At 40.4% G+C, this 18,170-nt stretch overlaps 1 protein-coding gene across 1 annotated transcript in view; it reads right to left on the bottom strand.

Moving 5' to 3' along the window:
- Nucleotides 1-18,170, bottom strand: part of LOC126335430 (clavesin-1) — a 98,082-nt gene continuing 79,912 nt past the window's right edge. The window contains exons 6-8 of the mRNA XM_049998710.1: nucleotides 16,828-16,938; nucleotides 4,211-4,361; nucleotides 1-76 (exon numbers count right to left, since the gene is read on the bottom strand). Of these exons, the coding sequence (XP_049854667.1) occupies nucleotides 45-76; nucleotides 4,211-4,361; nucleotides 16,828-16,938 (294 nt within the window). The 3' untranslated portion in view covers nucleotides 1-44. The remainder of the gene's footprint in view (nucleotides 77-4,210; nucleotides 4,362-16,827; nucleotides 16,939-18,170) is intronic.

Raw genomic sequence — 18,170 nt, forward strand, 5'->3', positions numbered from 1 at the left:
TTATCACAGCGTGGAACTTCAATGAACCATCAGCAATGATTCATCTACTGCTTCTTGTAGCCATAGGAATTAACAGCTGAAACAAACGATATAATAATGTAACTTTTGGTCCAAAAGAGAACACAAAAATTATAGAAATGTACTTCAAAGTGTTCTATCAATGAGGCATTTTACTGGCAAAATACACTTACTAAGTTTGTCCTAAACTTTTTTCCATTTGTGAGTTGATTTAATAATAGTTAAATACTCTAACTGCTGGTTTTCTGGTAGTACTAGGCCATTAAGATAGACAGACTGAAATTTACAACCGTTATATTCTTTTACAAAGCAAATGAAGCTGAATTGATAAAGACAAATCATTGTAAGGATAGAGTATGGATCCATTTTAGTGTGTATCACACATGGAGCAAAAGTTTAATTTACTGTTTGGAAAAAATAAAGTTTTGTAATTAATTTTTTGTCTCTAGGTACACACAGTGAAATCTCGCATCACAGCACCATAGCACACCAGCAAAGGTACCAGAACTCAATAGCAGAGTCGATTGATGAAGAGAAAGATGGGTTGCATCATTTTATTTTAGATCTTATAATGCTGAGCTATGGTACTACAGGTATAGTGTAATATTTCTATGTTGAGTGGAACTGTAGAAGTCTATCTACAAATTTATTACCTAACTTTATTTTCTCAAGTTGATGACTACACATTTATAACTTACCCTTATATGATAGTAGCACAGAAATATGGTTATCAATATTATGACTTAAAATACATTTTATAGGTCTAGCGTAATATAGTTCTTAGAAAATGAGAGATTACCTCAACTGAACTAAGAAGGTTCATGCTCTTTTCTTTCTTCTATAAAAAAATGTTGTAAACTTAAGCAGGGTGGAGAAAGGTTGTTTACGTTAGAAGTATCTTGCATTTTTTGAAACAAAAAAATATAGCGTCATAGAAATCCTAACGAAAGCGTTTCGAAAAATGCATGCTTGATACATCATCAGTAAGTTACTATACATGGGACACATTTAAAATTCTTGTAGAATGAAAGAGATAAGACAATGCTGGAGCAACACTTGGCTCTAACAAAACTTCTTCGATTATTTCGTAATGTAAGGTCAACACACAGATTAAATTTTTTTTTTAATGGCAATACAGCTGAAACTTCCTGGTAGATTAAATCTCAGGACCCATTCCTTTCATGGGCATGTGCTCTACTAACTGAACTACCCTAGCACAACTCACACCCTGTCCTCAGAGCTTTACTTCCGCCAGTATATTCCGATGCACAGTGGAAACTTCATTCTAGTTAATAGAGCTGATTCAACAGGAGTACTTGTGCACTCAAAACTATTTAAGTGTGTCTGATTTCGATCACTCTCACATGATTAAGGATGCCACATCTGTACGGCAAGCAAGTGTTCTTCGAACACTTGTTATACTAGGCGAGTTGGTATTTTAATTACACACACAATCACAGTTCTTATGTTTCATCTGCTACAATATTTCCCTCTAATTTCATTCCTGTGAGCTACTTTAAGAGAAAATTAACGTCAATGTAAAATATTGTTACTTCAAAGTAAGTACCCAGAGGTCTAAGACCTGTGTGTGACAAATTTGATACTCATGACAATCACAGTCAAAAATTTAATTATGATAAAATTCGAAAAGACTGTTTTATTACCAATTTGTGTCACTCGTGATGATTATACAAACTCACTAAAACAGTGTCCAATCAATTTGCTTTTGACTAGTGGATCAATGCTTTGTGCAAGATGACTTGTGCTAAAGATCATTTGCACAATGAACATAAATCAGCAATATTCGGAGGACGTGTACAAAGTAGACAGTTACAGGTATCAAAGCAAGATAATGCTTTGTTATTAAGTGTAGCCATATTATAAATGGAATATTTCTATAATTACAATAATATTGTGCATCACAGAAATAAAGTCACTGTTGTAGCTATTTACGTTATTATTGAGATCTTAATTTTGTTCAAATACTTATTGTTAGCACTTGATACAGCTGTGAATCCAAAAGTGACATTTATTAAGTACACACATTTATACGTCTTACCATTAAATTACTAACAAGTTTAAACAGTGGGAGTATTTTTAGACATGAGCTATGATACAAACTGTTATTCTGCTCATGCTTCCTTTAACGTTCAAGAATATAGTGTATAATTACAGTAGTGTACAAGGTGTGTGAGGAAGAATAATAAGACTGATTTTTATCGACCAATTTTTTTTTTTTTTTTTTTTTCAAACCACAACATTGTCTATTTTAAAACAGTTTCCTTCAGCAGGTGTACAAAGGAGGAGTCATTGGTCCTGCTCTTGTCAGCAGTGCTAAAAGTCTTCACGTGGTATGGCCTTTAATGTATCTGTCACATTCTTTTGAATGTTCCCATTCTCAGGACGACGACTTTTTACTGCATTTTTCAATTTTGGCAAAAAACCACAAAGAATCAGATCAGGTTAATAGGTGGACCGTGGAACAGGAACGCCTTTTGAGGTAAAAAATTCTGAGATGGACAGCGTGACATGTGGCATTGTCCTGATGAAACATCCTCTTTTCAGTGTCCATTGTCTCAATTCACCCTTTTCATGAACTTTTCAAAGAGACATCTTTGTAAACAATCGGCGGACAGTTTGTGTTTTATGCTCGTTGCTCCTACTGTCAAAAATTCAAATCAGCATTCTTTTGACCTTTGATTTGCTCATTCGCGATTTTTTCAGTCGAGGAGATGTCTCAGGGTGCCACTCCTCACTTTGCCGCTTTGTCTCAGCATCGCACTCAAAAATCAAGGATTCATCACCTGTGACCACTCCACTGAACCATTCATGGTCATTGACAACCCTCTCAGGAAGATCAACGCACACGTTTCTTTGATTGTTGTCCTGCTCAGTTGTGAGGTTTCTCGGCATTATTTTGAGACAAACCTTTCGTATATGGAAAACTTCACTCAAAATGTAATACTCGGTGAATGTTTTTAACAGGTCAACCATCATCCTTATCGTTAAACGTAGATCTGATCTCTGAAAGGGCACACAGCGTTTTCGTCGGTTTTTGAATGTGAAGGTCTCCATGAATGAGGTTCATCTTCAACGTGACCTTGGCCTTCCAAAAACGCTTTCTGCCTGCAACAGACTTGTGCTCTAGATAAGGAATGTTTCCAATAGACTTATTTCAGCAGGCTGCGCTCTGGTGTCACACGATCCAAAGAGAATATGCGCAAAAGGGGCCTCTCAAATGAACCGGCGCTGTGTGACTGTGGACACACTCAAACCACCATCTTCCTCACGCAGTGTGTGCTGTGCCCAAGCACCTGCACCATGAAGGATTTGATGAATGCCACCTCGCAAGCACTGGACGTGGCCAGGTTCTGGTCAAAGACTTCATAAAATAAAAAAACTACTTGACCCTGCTTGTATATCTGTATACTTTTATTCTCTTTTTGTATTTGTTATATACCTGATATGTACGTATTAATCATTCTGATTTTATGCACGATGCTTCCGACACGATTAAATAAATAAACCTTTTCAATGGTCACACTCTAAGATTACCCAAGTTTGACACAAAATTTGATGGTTTAACTTTGCTGTAAATTCCGCTCTTATATTTTCATAACTCACAACAAAAACAACTTTACCAAAGGCGTTCTCAAAAATCAATTAACAGCAGTAGGAGCTAAAACTCTGACTGAACATCTGGAAGGGATGAACACAAGTAAAACAACACAGTGTTGCCAGATCGATCACAATGTTGTCAGTCTCATTACTTTTTCACCCCCCCCCCCAATCCTAACTAGTCTACCAAATTACTAGATATCAGAGACAAAAGCGTTATATCACGTCTCAAACATTAACTGTGCAATGCATAATAAATTTTAATGGCGTCAAATGTGGAAAAATTTATTGTTGCTGATAATCCAGTCGTAAGAAAATTATTCTTAACAAATATCGAATGATCTGTTCCCAGACGTCTGATAGCGACTTTCGCTTTCTTTTTAAATCTGTGCATTACCGGAGATTAGTATGTGGTTACGACCGTTTTGTAATTGCTACATACCTACCACTTTACACTGATTTGTGATTCTCCCAGATGAAAACTACCGCAAAGTATCTCTAGAAACTGTCAGAACTGCACTGAAGTAAAAGGAGCCGCAAGCGACTTTAGTAGCTTTGTGGTGAGCAGCCTTACCCTCGTAGATGGCGTCGTAGTGGACGAGCAGCTTGTACCACTCGGCTCCGGTCACCCTGTCTATGTCGAGGGTGCCTCCGTAGCACTCCGGTAGCACCTTGGGGCTGATGTAGTTGTGCAGGGAGTCGCGGTCCGTGCCGTGGAACACGATCTGCAACACAGGCGCCACCGCACGTCAGCCACGAGAGTCACAGCCGAGGCAGGGTATTATTGGTCGCCGCTAAAATATTAGCACTACGAACTACTGACGAATGCTGTGGAAGTACTCAGCTATGAGGCAATCGATACATCAGGTGTAATAATTCAACACATTTTGAAAGGGTCTTTAATTCGTCCGGTAGCCAATTTTCACTAGCATTTCTCTTTCTCTTCCTTGTGTCTCTTTTCTCTTTACTCTCATAGTGGTGTGATTGAATGAATGTGGTTGTGTGTCACGTTGCTAGACGGTGGCGTAGTCTGCTGCAGAAAGTCTACGATAGTCATACAGATTCAGCAGCAGTTGTACAGAATAGCCAACTCTTGTAGTGGTCAAGTAGACAAAGAGGTTTGCGCTACTTGTGAGAAATCCACCTGCGTTAGGTTGGTGGCAGAAATGGCATCTTTGGGTTTTCCGGGCCACGCAGAGCGTGGAAGAGGCTGGAGAAGAAAAAGGGAGGCAGTCTGCCGCCGGTGCGGGAAGCGTCCACAGCTGTGCTCCAGTCGAATAAGGGTGAGTTAGACTGACAGCGTGGCGCGTTGTTACTTGGCGAGGGGAGAGCTGTTAGCTTTTGGTCTCGCTTTTCAACTCAAAGATTGCTTTGCCTTGTCGCAGCAAGGAATGCAAACCTTTGGCAGATTTTTCCTTTAGTGAATTTCTACAGCAGACTTGGATCCGCCGCAAGAGTGCCACACGCAGGTGTCGATAAGAAGTGAGCACTCGCTCCTGTATGAATGTCTGTCTGCCTTCAGCTGTGCCTATATTAGCTTTTATTTTCCTAAATATCAATAGCTTTGCCTTCTCGTAAATTTTCCTTGCTTTATGTGTATTTCGTCCATGGGGAGCCAACCACGCTGCTGAACATTAAAGTTTGTTGGGCTACCGTCATCATTAACGGTCCGATCTCATGTTTGTTTTGAAGAATGTTAACTGTTCCTGATTGTGTGATATGATATTGTTGCAACTTTGCCACGATACCTAGAAATTGTGTCTCCACAAGCCACGTGGGCACGCCGGTGTACTGCGAAACGTGTACCGTTTCACGAGTTATTGCGATCACTTATCAGGCAACAGCAGTTGTATGAATGATTCACACAAATGATTTGAGGTGTAGATTATAACGGTATATGTATCGATGCTTTTCTTTAATGTTTTAGGAATTAATGTTTTCAGGAATTGTGTACAGGTCTCACATCCCTATCTTACGAATAAATTATTTTATCCACAATTTTCTCTTGTATTCCGAGGTTATGTTTTTGCACCTAAGCCACTCAGCTCGTAGCTTTCCCGTTAGCACATCCAACGCGTTTCCTCGCGCACAGGTTCAGTGATTAGTTTCCTCTTTTATTTTAAAACAAATGCTTTAGATTAAGCCTTATTTTCAGGTGTGTTGCTGGGAGCTGATCTTGTGCACATGTTGATGCATTTCCTATTTTATTTTAAATGTTTGAGTCTCGTCAACAGTGCACGGGCAATGCTATTAATTACATCGCATCCCCATGAGCGATATCATGACGTATACATTTTATGAGTTTTTGGACTGTGATAAAATTAATTTATTTTCCGACTCGGCCAAACCTTTGATTAGTTGTATGGTTAGAGTCGATGGCGACCCTAATCTTGACGTAATAACCCGTAGATACAGGTTAGTTACAATTTGGGAAAGCGAAAAAATTCGAAGTGGATAGATTTCTATTGTGATTCATCTACTACATAAGAAACTAGCGAGAACAATTGTGAACAACTACCGAGGCATCTGTCTCCTGTCAACAACTTACGAGATCCTCTCTAAAGCTCTAGAGAGTGGAGGGATCAACAAGTTGATCCACAATTGGGAGACTATCAATGCTGAGAAGATTATGAATCTCACATCCATCTTTTCGTTTCTGAAGCTCAACGACAGGGAATTAGTGGTGACATGCGATCACTTCAGGAAGGCATACAACTGAATTGACCGAATCACCCTACTGCAAATCCTTGAAAAGTTTGGCTTGGATATCAAGACAAAAGTGATAATTCTGCCAACCTCCTCCACCACCACCTCCAAAGTGAACATCAGAGATTTATGAGGCTAAGGAGATAGACTATTGCCTCTGCCCTTCAATTTTGCTTGAGAAAAGGTCATCCGAGGGTGGCGGAAAGGAAAGAACAATTCAGGGGCCGAAAATGGGTTAAGGCTAGGATTCAGGTATGTTGATCTTACAATCGACGGTATGGCCTCTGCAGATCTAGTGACCTTTTCAGATGCCTTACGTACTGGAACAAAATAACCAACTGAACAGACAGGCGCCGTAGACTGGGATTCAAACTGCCTTTGAGAAGACACACTTTATGCCAAACATGAAATCTATGCCCACAGAGCTGTGTGTCTGACTGGAAAAAATTAAGTAGACGGAAATATTTATTTATATTTGTGAAGAGAGTGCCTGATGTGTCAGAGAAAGCAATCTTCGTGCTTTGCAGTAACAAAATGGAAATTGCCTATAAGCTAACTAAAGGCATCTACCGTAAGATCAATACCCTCAAACACCAAAATTAGGTACTACTGCACTCTCATTCGGCACGAGACACTGCTGGTGGCAGAGACTAACAGTTAACAAGGAAAGTCAAACGGAGAAACTTGACTCCAAAGAAAGAGAGAAAGAAAGATTCCCATTAAACTCCTGGGCCTCGTCAAAGAAAACAGCGAGTGCTCAAGGCGTCACAGCGACCTATATGAGCACATGGATAGGGAAACTCACCCGACTCGAGAAAGTATTGCCTTTTAAGGCCACGTGAAACGAATCATTGGTTCAAATGGCTCTGAGCACTATGGGACTTTATTTCTAAGGTCATCAATTCCCTAGAACTTAGAACTACTTAAACCTAACTAACCCAAGGACATCACACACATCCATGCCCGAGGCAGGATTCGAACCTGGGACCGTTGCGGTCACTCGGTTCCAGAGGTTTTTTTTTGTTTTTTTTTGAGAACTGCATCAGTGATTTCAAATATAAAACAACACGTTGTGCTTGACTACTTTAAGCTCCAATTCATTTGATCGTTACTGGCTGAATATAGTGCATTGAGTCTGACGAACTATAACTCATGTTTGCTAGTACCTCTACCTCACACTTACATGCTCCGCAGAGGCCTGCGTACTTAACCGACTGGTCTAGAGCTTCCTGTAGAAAGAATGTGGTGAAAATTGCCTCATCCCCAATCTACAATATCTTTTCAGAATCAGTCAGTATTCAAAATCGGCCAGGTTAGTGAGTGACTGCTATTCTAGTGAGGAAACTTAATCGGAAGGACGAATTGCATGTGAATACCAGTGGTTTCTGCCTGAAACTACCGTTTCTTTTACTTCTTTTACCAGTACCTTTCACGCGAAACCACCGACGGCATTGCAAGACAGACATCTACTGGTATACTAACGTACTTCTACGAATGTGGTCCATTGCAGCAGTCACAGCGCTCGAACAGCATGCTACGTCACTAAAGAAGGGTGACTTCTTTTTGTAGTGATCACATTTAGGAGAGCATTGACAGCTCAAGTATACATCAAGTTAGTTTTAACGCAAAATTTTACTTTGTAGTACTGCTTTTATGAGTGGTTTTGAAATGAAATCACTAGAGCAGTATGTACTGTTGATATAAATTTATTACACTGTACGCCTACTTTTGTTTGTTATTTACGACTATAATTTATTTTAGGCATTATGAGTTCAAGATAGTTTTTAGAAGCGGGATTGCGTCTTGGAAAAATGCAAAATTGCTTTTAAATGTACATCGTGAAATGATGGGTGGTTGAAAACAATGTCACAGAGAAAACAATTGGTTATGTATATTTTGTTTTCTCTGTGACATTGTTTTCAACCAATTGGTTATGTATATTTTGAGAAAGAAAACTGGCGTTCTACGGATCGGAGCGTGGAATGTCAGATCCCTTAATCGGGCAGGTAGGTTAGAAAATTTAAAAAGGGAAATGGATAGGTTAAAGTTAGATATAGTGGGAATTAGTGAAGTTCGGTGGCAGGAGGAACAAGACTTCTGGTCAGGTGACTACAGGGTTATAAACACAAAATCAAATAGGGGTAATGCAGGAGTAGGTTTAATAATGAATAGGAAAATAGGAATGCGGGTAAGCTACTACAAACAGCATAGTGAACGCATTATTGTGGCCAAGATAGATACGAAGCCCACACCTACTACAGTAGTACAAGTTTATATGCCAACTAGCTCTGCAGATGACGAAGAAATTGAAGAAATGTACGATGAAATAAAAGAAATTATTCAGATAGTGAAGGGAGACGAAAATTTAATAGTAATGGGTGACTGGAATTCGAGTGTAGGAAAAGGGAGAGAAGGAAACATAATAGGTGAATATGGATTGGGGCTAAGAAATGAAAGAGGAAGCCGCCTAATAGAATTTTGCACAGAGCACAACTTAATCATAGCTAACACTTGGTTTAAGAATCATGAAAGAAGGTTGTATACGTGGAAGAACCCTGGAGATACTAAAAGGTATCAGATAGATTATATAATGGTAAGACAGAGATTTAGGAACCAGGTTTTAAGTTGTAAGACATTTCCAGGGGCAGATGTGGACTCTGACCACAATCTATTGGTTATGACCTGTAGATTAAAACTGAAGAAACTGCAAAAAGGTGGGAAATTAAGGAGATGGGACCTGGATAAACTGAAAGAACCAGAGGTTGTACAGAGTTTCAGAGAGAGCATAAGGGAACAATTGACAGGAATAGGGGAAAGAAATACAGTAGAAGAAGAATGGGTAGCTCTGAGGGATGTAGTAGTGAAGGCAGCAGAGGATAAAGTAGGTACAAAGACGAGGGCTGCTAGAAATCCTTGGGTAACAGAAGAAATATTGAATTTAATTGATGAAAGGAGAAAATATAAAAATGCAGTAAATGAAGCAGGCAAAAAGGAATACAAACGTCTCAAAAATGAGATCGACAGGAAGTGCAAAATGGCTAAACAGGGATGGCTAGAGGACAAATGTAAGGATGTAGAAGCTTATCTCACTAGGGGTAAGATAGATACTGCCTACAGGAAAATTAAAGAGACCTTTGGAGAGAAGAGAACCACGTGTATGAATATCAAGAGCTCAGATGGCAGCCCAGTTCTAAGCAAAGAAGCGAAGGCAGAAAGGTGGAAGGAGTATATAGAAGATTTATACAAGGGCGATGTACTTGAGGACAATATTATGGAAATAGAAGAGGATGTAGATGAAGACGAAATGGGAGATACGATACTGCGTGAAGAGTTTGACAGAGCACTGAAAGACCTGAGTCGAAACAAGGCGCCCGGAGTAGACAACATTCCATTAGAACTACTGACGGCCTTGGGAGAGCCAGTCATGACAAAACTCTACCAGCTGGTGAGCAAGATGTATGAGACAGGCGAAATACCCTCAGACTTCAAGAAGAATATAATAATTCCAATCCCAAAGAAAGCAGGTGTTGACAGATGTGAAAATTACCGAACTATCAGTTTAATAAGCCACGGCTGCAAAATACTAACGCGAATTCTTTACAGACGAATGGAAAAACTGGTAGATGCAGACCTCGGGGAGGATCAGTTTGGATTCCGTCGAAATGTTGGAACACGTGAGGCAATACTGACCTTACGACTTATCTTAGAAGAAAGATTAAGAAAAGGCAAACCTACGTTTCTAGCATTTGTAGACTTAGAGAAAGCTTTTGACAATGTTGACTGGAATACTCTTTTTCAAATTCTAAAGGTGGCAGGGGTAAAATACAGGGAGCGAAAGGCTATTTATAATTTGTACAGAAACCAGATGGCAGTAATAAGAGTCGAGGGGCATGAAAGGGAAGCAGTGGTTGGGAAAGGAGTGAGACTGGGTTGTAGCCTCTCCCCGATGTTATTCAATCTGTATATTGAGCAAGCAGTAAAGGAAACAAAAGAAAAATTTGGAGTAGGTATTAAAATTCATGGAGACGAAGTAAAAACCTTGAGGTTCGCCGATGACATTGTAATTCTGTCAGAGACGGCAAAGGACTTGGAAGAGCAGTTGAACGGAATGGACAGTGTCTTGAAAGGAGGATATAAGATAAACATTAACAAAAGCAAAACGAGGATAATGGAATGTAGTCAAATTAAATCGGGTGATGCTGAGGGAATTAGATTAGGAAATGAGACACTTAAAGTAGTAAAGGAGTTTTGTTATTTAGGAAGTAAAATAACTGATGATGGTCGAAGTAGAGAGGATATAAAATGTAGACTGGCAATGGCAAGGAAAGCGTTTCTGAAGAAGAGAAATTTGTTAACATCGAATATAGATTTATGTATCAGGAAGTCGTTTCTGAAAGTATTTGTTTGGAGTGTAGCCATGTATGGAAGTGAAACATGGACGATAACTAGTTTGGACAAGAAGAGAATAGAAGCTTTTGAAATGTGGTGCTACAGAAGAATACTGAAGATAAGGTGGATAGATCACTTAACTAATGAGGAGGTATTGAATAGGATTGGGGAGAAGAGAAGTTTGTGGCACAACTTGACTAGAAGAAGGGATCGGTTGGTAGGACATGTTTTGAGGCATCAAGGGATCACAAATTTAGCATTGGAGGGCAGCGTGGAGGGTAAAAATCGTAGAGGGAGACCGAGAGATGAGTACACTAAGCAGATTCAGAAGGATGTAGGTTGCAGTAGGTACTGGGAGATGAAGCAGCTTGCACAGGATAGAGTAGCATGGAGAGCTGCATCAAACCAGTCTCAGGACTGAAGACAACAACAACAACAATGTATATTTTATCAATTTCTTCTTGTATGCGTTGCTTAGTATGATGATGAAGGCCAATTTTGTGGAAAAATTTATTTTATTTTAAGTTTGTAAGTGGAACTCAAATGGTTAAGTGAGAAGTGTCCTGTTTAAGTGAAATGGTGAAAAATACGCACCGAAGATTTAATTTTCGTCACTGCCTTCCCACCAGGCTATCTTTTGGGAAGTCTGAACTGCATACAAAACGCAGAGATGTATCTGCTACGACAAAATACTCTAGTAACTTACTATATCGCGACGTAATTGCTTGTGTATCTTCTTCTTAGTGGTGTAGGGCCACGAAATTTCTATTAGCTTTGTACTTACGAAAACTGCAATGAATGTTAGCTACGAGGCACTTCGTTTAACTAATACGAGCATCTAATGGCAATGTTATTTCAAAGAAAACTACATTTTAAGAAAAGAAGTGGTTGTGTTGTTTCTTGAAACTAGAGAAAGGAAGAAATTGCCCAGACGAAGTAATAATGAGAGGCGAATTCAACACTAACAAGTTAGACGTAGGATTCGCGCCAAGTAAAGTTGTGACGTTAGGGTCTTTTACAACCTCTTGTAGCGTGTCTGTAATGCAATGTATCTGTAAAGACTTCCCATTATCCCTCGGAATGACATTTCTACCAAGCAGCTGGGTGCAGTGGTCTTTCTGGCACTGCACACTCGCAGACTCAGCGCTTATACCGCATTATAGGAGACTCCGATAATTCATACACCGTTAAGGGTTCGCCGCGTTACCTAACTGTTACCGCGCGGATTTCCCAGACGTAAAGTCCCCAGCGAGCGCAAATTCACGGCGTAGAAGATGATGCAAGCAGTGTTATTATGTATTATTACCCTCATACTCCGTTAGATAGTACCGCATTTTTTTTCTGGAGGTAGGTAGCTACATGCCCTTCAATCTTATTTCCCCTCAGCGGAATCTTCTTGTACCTTGCCATGTGTTCTGACGTCAAATCAGTGATTGCGTTTGTGGATACTGAGGTTGCATTATTTGGTTATACAGATACGTATTTTCATTAAAATTAATTTCAGGCATCTCCAGAACACAGACCACTGTTGTGGACTCAATGCTGAAGCTCGTGCTGTTTTCTCTTCGCTGCTTCCGCACACTGCTTAGTGAAAACAAACCATATGCCATTTCTGGCCCCGTTCGAGTCACGACGTGTTGCTAATACAGTGCCGCTACGTTGACACTATGCTCCCGCGCGCGCTGGCGCTTTAAGTCAACAAGGAAACGCTATGTCTGCAGCAAACCCCTGCACGGACATGGCAGTAACCCCACCTTTTTAAGTGCCTGTAAACGTTCTACACGTTATACTCCGACCATAAGATGTCTACCTTGAAGAAGTACGGCTCATTTTGGAGTTATTTCGGGTGCAATACGTTCGAAACGTTTTATTGTTAATGTTTTTCCTTCGTTCTCTGTGAGAACACAGATGGCAAATAGTTTTGCCAAGAAATCCATTATCTGTCGATCCAGAGTCCTTAAAGAGTTCCACTAATTTTTCTCCAAAGTAAACCGCGTTGTAGTGCTGCCATTTTCGCCAAACGTGCAGTTATCTACGTCCAGCTGTATATGAATGATCCCATAAATCAAAAATCAATGTTTATGGAACAGAAGAGGACGTGAGGTAGCAGCCTCCACTGTCATAGCACAAACATCCATAACACACTTACCCCAGTCCTCTCCATGCTGCCCCTGGCAAAATCGAACATGCACTACTGGGCAACTAGGTACATATTGCTGATTTTATTTCACGTTAATATTGGATAGCTGACTTACTGCCTCGGTTATCGTCGTACAGTGTTTCAGTCTTACACTTCGCGAACCTGTTATTCTTCCAAATTTCTTTAAGTTACACTACAATAAAATACTCTAGAAACTCCCTGAGCTCTCTTAAGTATGTGTGTTCGGGGCAAGGGAGGAAATAGTTTCTTTGTATTTCTTCACTTTCACTGTTACCAGCAATACGGAAAAATGAGAAGAAATCTGATACAATGTGCTGTGAGATGTTCATTGAAATACTTTTGTCGGCAAGTTTGTGACGGCGTTGCTCTCCTCTCAGACGTCAATTACTTTAATAGATAAGTGTTCTGTGCTGTCCTTTAATAGTCACCACCACCACCACCACCACCACCACCACCACCACATCTAAAGCATGTCCATAGACGGCTAAAGTACCATTAAATGTAACTCATGAAAATGTCATTATCTATAAACCTGTGAAAACTTTTGTAATTTCAGTGAAAATTTACACTGGGAGAATCTTCCAGAACTGTGGTGCAAGTTAAAGCAACATCGCTGAGAGCAAAAGACAGATGATTTCAATTGTCCTTGCATTTTAATGGTATTTTCTACAGAAGAGACTTCCTTTATGTGTAATTTTGCTGACTTAATTGTTATCTATCTCACCATAATTAACCGGGTTTATTATTTCCAATGGACAACCTTCCTATCTTCTAAACATTTAATTAAATTTACACTGTATCTTTTAAATGTGTTTCTTTCAAAAAAGTAGAGGATCTCAGCAGATTTTTCGGAGGCGGACGACCGAACACTTTTCGTGGCGAAATTCCTGGCAGATTAGAACTGTGTGCCGGACCGAGACTCGAACTCGGGACCTTTGCCTTTCGCGGGCAACTGCTCTACCACCTGAGCTACTCAAGCACGACTCACGCCCCGTCCTCACAGCTTTACTTCTGCCAGTACCTCGTCTTCTACCTTCCAAACTTTACAGAAGCTCTCCCGCGAACCTTGCAGAACTAGCACTCCTGTAAGAAAGGATATTGCGGAGACATGGCTTAGCCACAGCCTAGGGGGATGTTTCCAGAATGAGATTTTCACTCCGCTGCAGAGAGAAAATCTCATTCTGAACTATTTGTGATCTCTGGTTAACTGCCTTACAATAGAAAGTCAGAATCCCCTTCAGATACTTTATGCGATCATTTCCCTTTATGTGTGTGACATTTTATTATGAAAATCGCGCGAGTCTCATCCGTTATCGTTTTCGAACAATGAAGCCGGACAGCCTTCTCAATGGCCGGGTGAAGTCCCAATTAAAAGAAAACGTCCGATAATGGACCAGGAAGCGTTCCTGTTAAAGGAACAGAAGTTTTAGTGAGCTGCACTGCACAGTGCTATTTAAAGAGACTGTCCATCATTAGTGCTGGTTGCCTCCGCTGCGAGACTGTCGAGTATGAAAAACGACGTCTCTTCTCAGCTTCTAATTAAGGTCGTCCTTTGAGAAACCTTCCCAGTGAATATCTCTTTGAGAGACAGAAGGTAGCCCCCACAGTTCAACTGTTCCGAAAGACAGAGATCTACCAATTTCTACAAAGAGTTCAGTAACCCTACGTACACATGAACTACGTATGAGCCATTGCCTACGAATGGTTTAAATGGTTCAAATGGCTCTAAGCACTATGGGGCTTAATATCTGAGGTCATCAGTCCCCTAGAATTAGAACTACTTAAACCTAACTAACCTAAGGACATCACACACATCCACGCCCGTGGCTGGATTCGAACCTGCGACCGTAGCAGCAGCGCGGTTCCGGACTGTAGCGCCTTTCCTGCTCGGACACAGCGGTTGGCTATGAATGGTTCCGTAGTTTCGATGGACACTTTGATCTATCAGTAACTAAAACAATTGCGTCAAGTCGTCACCTGAACAGCTGCAGATATGCTGACGAAGTTGACGATCAAAGTAGGCTTAATTGGAAACTGAAATTACTGTAATAAGTATAGCGTCCCCAGAGAAATAATACGAAAAGACTTTAAAAAAACGGTATTTATAAAGAAGAGGCATTTAACACTTGAATAATATAGATTTTTTATCATGTACCCTATTATAATAATTTCTCTGTGTAAGTTTCGAGTGCAAAGAAATATAACAAAATGTTCTAAAGAGACGACAATATACGCTCTTCTATTAATTTTTTAGTCGTCTTCACTTCTTCTCTTGTCTTGGTTGCGTGTAGACGGACATCTTGCGAGTGCTTGCAAATGTAAGCATATTTGTACTAATTAATCACATAATATATTGATTTAATATCACTGTACAGTTTTAATTTGTTAGAGGTGATACCGATTTCATGCCCGCATTCCTTTGAATTAACCTGCAATCGGGTAATTTACAGTTAAACAATCGCAGCGGCCGATGCAGTCAGCGACACCATTACATGGCGATATTAACTTATAAAAATTAGCGGAAGCGAAAAACTCGCCCGCTATTAACATAATATTCATTTTTCTCGACAGCCGCCCGACGTTGCAGAAAGTACGTAGCTTTAATATTATTATTTTCAGTACAACAGCCGAGAGCCAGAGACTCCGACTACAATGCAATGGTTAACGGAGGCAAGAGAAACTACTCTCGCGCGTGTGTGGGCCGTAATTGCAATTAATAAGTAAAGATTTTTTGCTTTAAAGTGAAGTGACTAGCCGAGGAAATTAATATGAAAGGTTTCTTCAATTGTTCAACTTATATTCCCATGTTTTAAGATTCAGCGAGTCTAACATTCATTAACGTAACAAATAATTAAAGATTAATATTGTTAAAAAGGAGAACTTCACGAAAGCATTTTATTGTAAATCAAAACTGAATGAAATATTTTGATTCAGGCCCACCACGTAAGTCGGTAACAATCAAAATAATAATATATTAAATTACGACGACCGACGGACGCGAGATAAGCTAGAAAAGTACTTTCTGCATCCTGCTCATGTGAGAAGAGTCATGGTCTGTTTCAGCAATGTGATATTTTGATTGATGAAAATGTTGCTTTCTTGCTCACCCTCTTTCAAGATTGGCCCCATTACAGTAGAAGCAGTTTCGGATGTTTAGGCCTAATAATCGCACTGTGGAGTTATTTGAGTGTTTGCAAGCTTTATGAAGAACATTGTGGATTATGCTCCAGGTGTGTGAATTCACTGCCCCATTCGTTTCTCACGTTTAATTGTAAGGAGAGAATTGTGTAACAGGAAGAGGGTGGAAGGCGTTCTGAAATCTTACTGACGCTCTTTCGTGTTTAAGGTGTCGCTGAAATTGTGTGAACTTGAAATTCTGTGGTACCCGTGCTACAACCATACAGGCTACAGAAGCTGACACAATAAGAAAATTATAGAGTCCATCACTTGACGTCTAGGGAATCGGAAGCCTACAGGACCACCGTTTCTGACAAGAAAGAATCGTGTAATTCACGTCCCGGGTCTGAAGATAGTCGCTTGGCCGCTGCTAGCTTTTGTTTCCCTCAGTGTCTACCTTAAATCTTCCATCAGCCATCAATACCTGAGAGCCCATTGATGACCAGCATGCAGTCAGGCTAAAAAAAAAAAAGCAAAGATTTCGCCGCACCCTTAAGCCTCGCTTACATTCAGTACGTTGAAAAACATCTAATGTTGGATATGAAAACGATTTTCCACGTAATTTTTACATAATTAGAAACAAAAACATCGAAGAACGTCAAACACCCATGACCGAAACTTGAATGCAAAAATCAGTGAAGCAACTGTTAAGAAAACAAGTTGCGTATTTTTTGTGAGGTTCGAGACCAGGATAACTAATAATGAGACTTAACAAGCACAGTTGCAACGCAACCGGATTACTCGTTAAATATACTCACCCTGCTGCGCAGTTTCTCCCTGAGGAACGGCTTGAAGAGCGCGAAGACCATGTTGAAGATGTAGGGCTGGTTGACCACGTGGAAGCCCTTGACACGTAAGGGCACCGCGTCCTGTCAAACAGAGGGCAACGTGTCACCCGCCAGTCATCGAGACTCCAGCACGAGGTCACCGCTCGCGCGTCACAGCGGTGTTTGCCGTTTGCATACAATAACGCCATCTGCATAGCCACTTGCCTGGGAATGCAGGCTCAACTGGGACTGCACGTACATGAGACCACAGTCGACTAATAACTCTCCCTTAAATGAGATCGAGGAAAGAAGGAAACAAAAACGTGAAGGGAAATTTAGGAATACAGAAATACAAGTCACTTAGGAAGGAAATAAACAGAAACTGCAGGGAACCTAAGACAAAATGGCTACACGAAAAACGCGAAGAAATCGTGTAAGAAGTGACTGTCCGTACGAGTGACTCAGCATATAGGAAAGTGAAAACTACCTACCGTGAAATTAAAAGCAATGGCGGTAACATTAAGAGTGCAACGGGAATTCCACTGTTGACTGCAGAGGAGAGAGCGGATAAGTGAAAAGAGGACACTGAAGGCCTCTATGAGAGGGAGAACTTTACTTATGATATGATGGAAGAATAAACGGAAGCCGATAGGGAAGATAAGGGATCCAGTATTAGAATCAGAATTTAGAAGAGCCTTTGGCGATTTATGATGATGCAAGGCAGAAGGATAGATAACATTTCATCGAAATTTCTAAAATTTTTGGGAGGATGTGGCAACCAAACTATTCTTCATGTTAGTGTGTAGAATGTATGAGACTGGCGATATAACATCAGACTTTCGGAAAAGTATCATATATTCCGAAGATAGCAAAAGCCGACAATTGCGAGAATTATCGCACAATCAGGTGAACAGCTCACGCATCTAAATAAAAAGAATAATATACAGAAGACTGGAAAAGAACGATGAATATCTGTTAGACGACGATCATTTTGGCTTTGTGACGCGTAAAGGCACCAGAGAGGCAGTTCTCACGGTGTGTTTGATAGTGAAAGCAAGACAGAAGAAAAATAAAGACACGTTCAAAGGATTTGTCGACGTGAAAAAAGCGTTCGACAGTGTAAAATGGTGCAAGATGTTCGAAATTCTGAGAAAAACAGCAGTAAGCTGTAGGGAAAGATGGGTAATCAATATATATTATGAACGTGTACAATGTGCTTGACGCTGAAACGCTGAAACTCAGAAACGAATCCCGGTACGATCAAGAGAGTTATACGTATAGTGCGGCAGCCCTCAATCCCTCCCCCCCCCCCCCCCCCCCCCCCCCCCGCAATC

Source organism: Schistocerca gregaria, chromosome 2, assembly GCF_023897955.1.
Source record: "Schistocerca gregaria isolate iqSchGreg1 chromosome 2, iqSchGreg1.2, whole genome shotgun sequence".
NCBI lineage: Eukaryota > Metazoa > Arthropoda > Insecta > Orthoptera > Acrididae > Schistocerca > Schistocerca gregaria.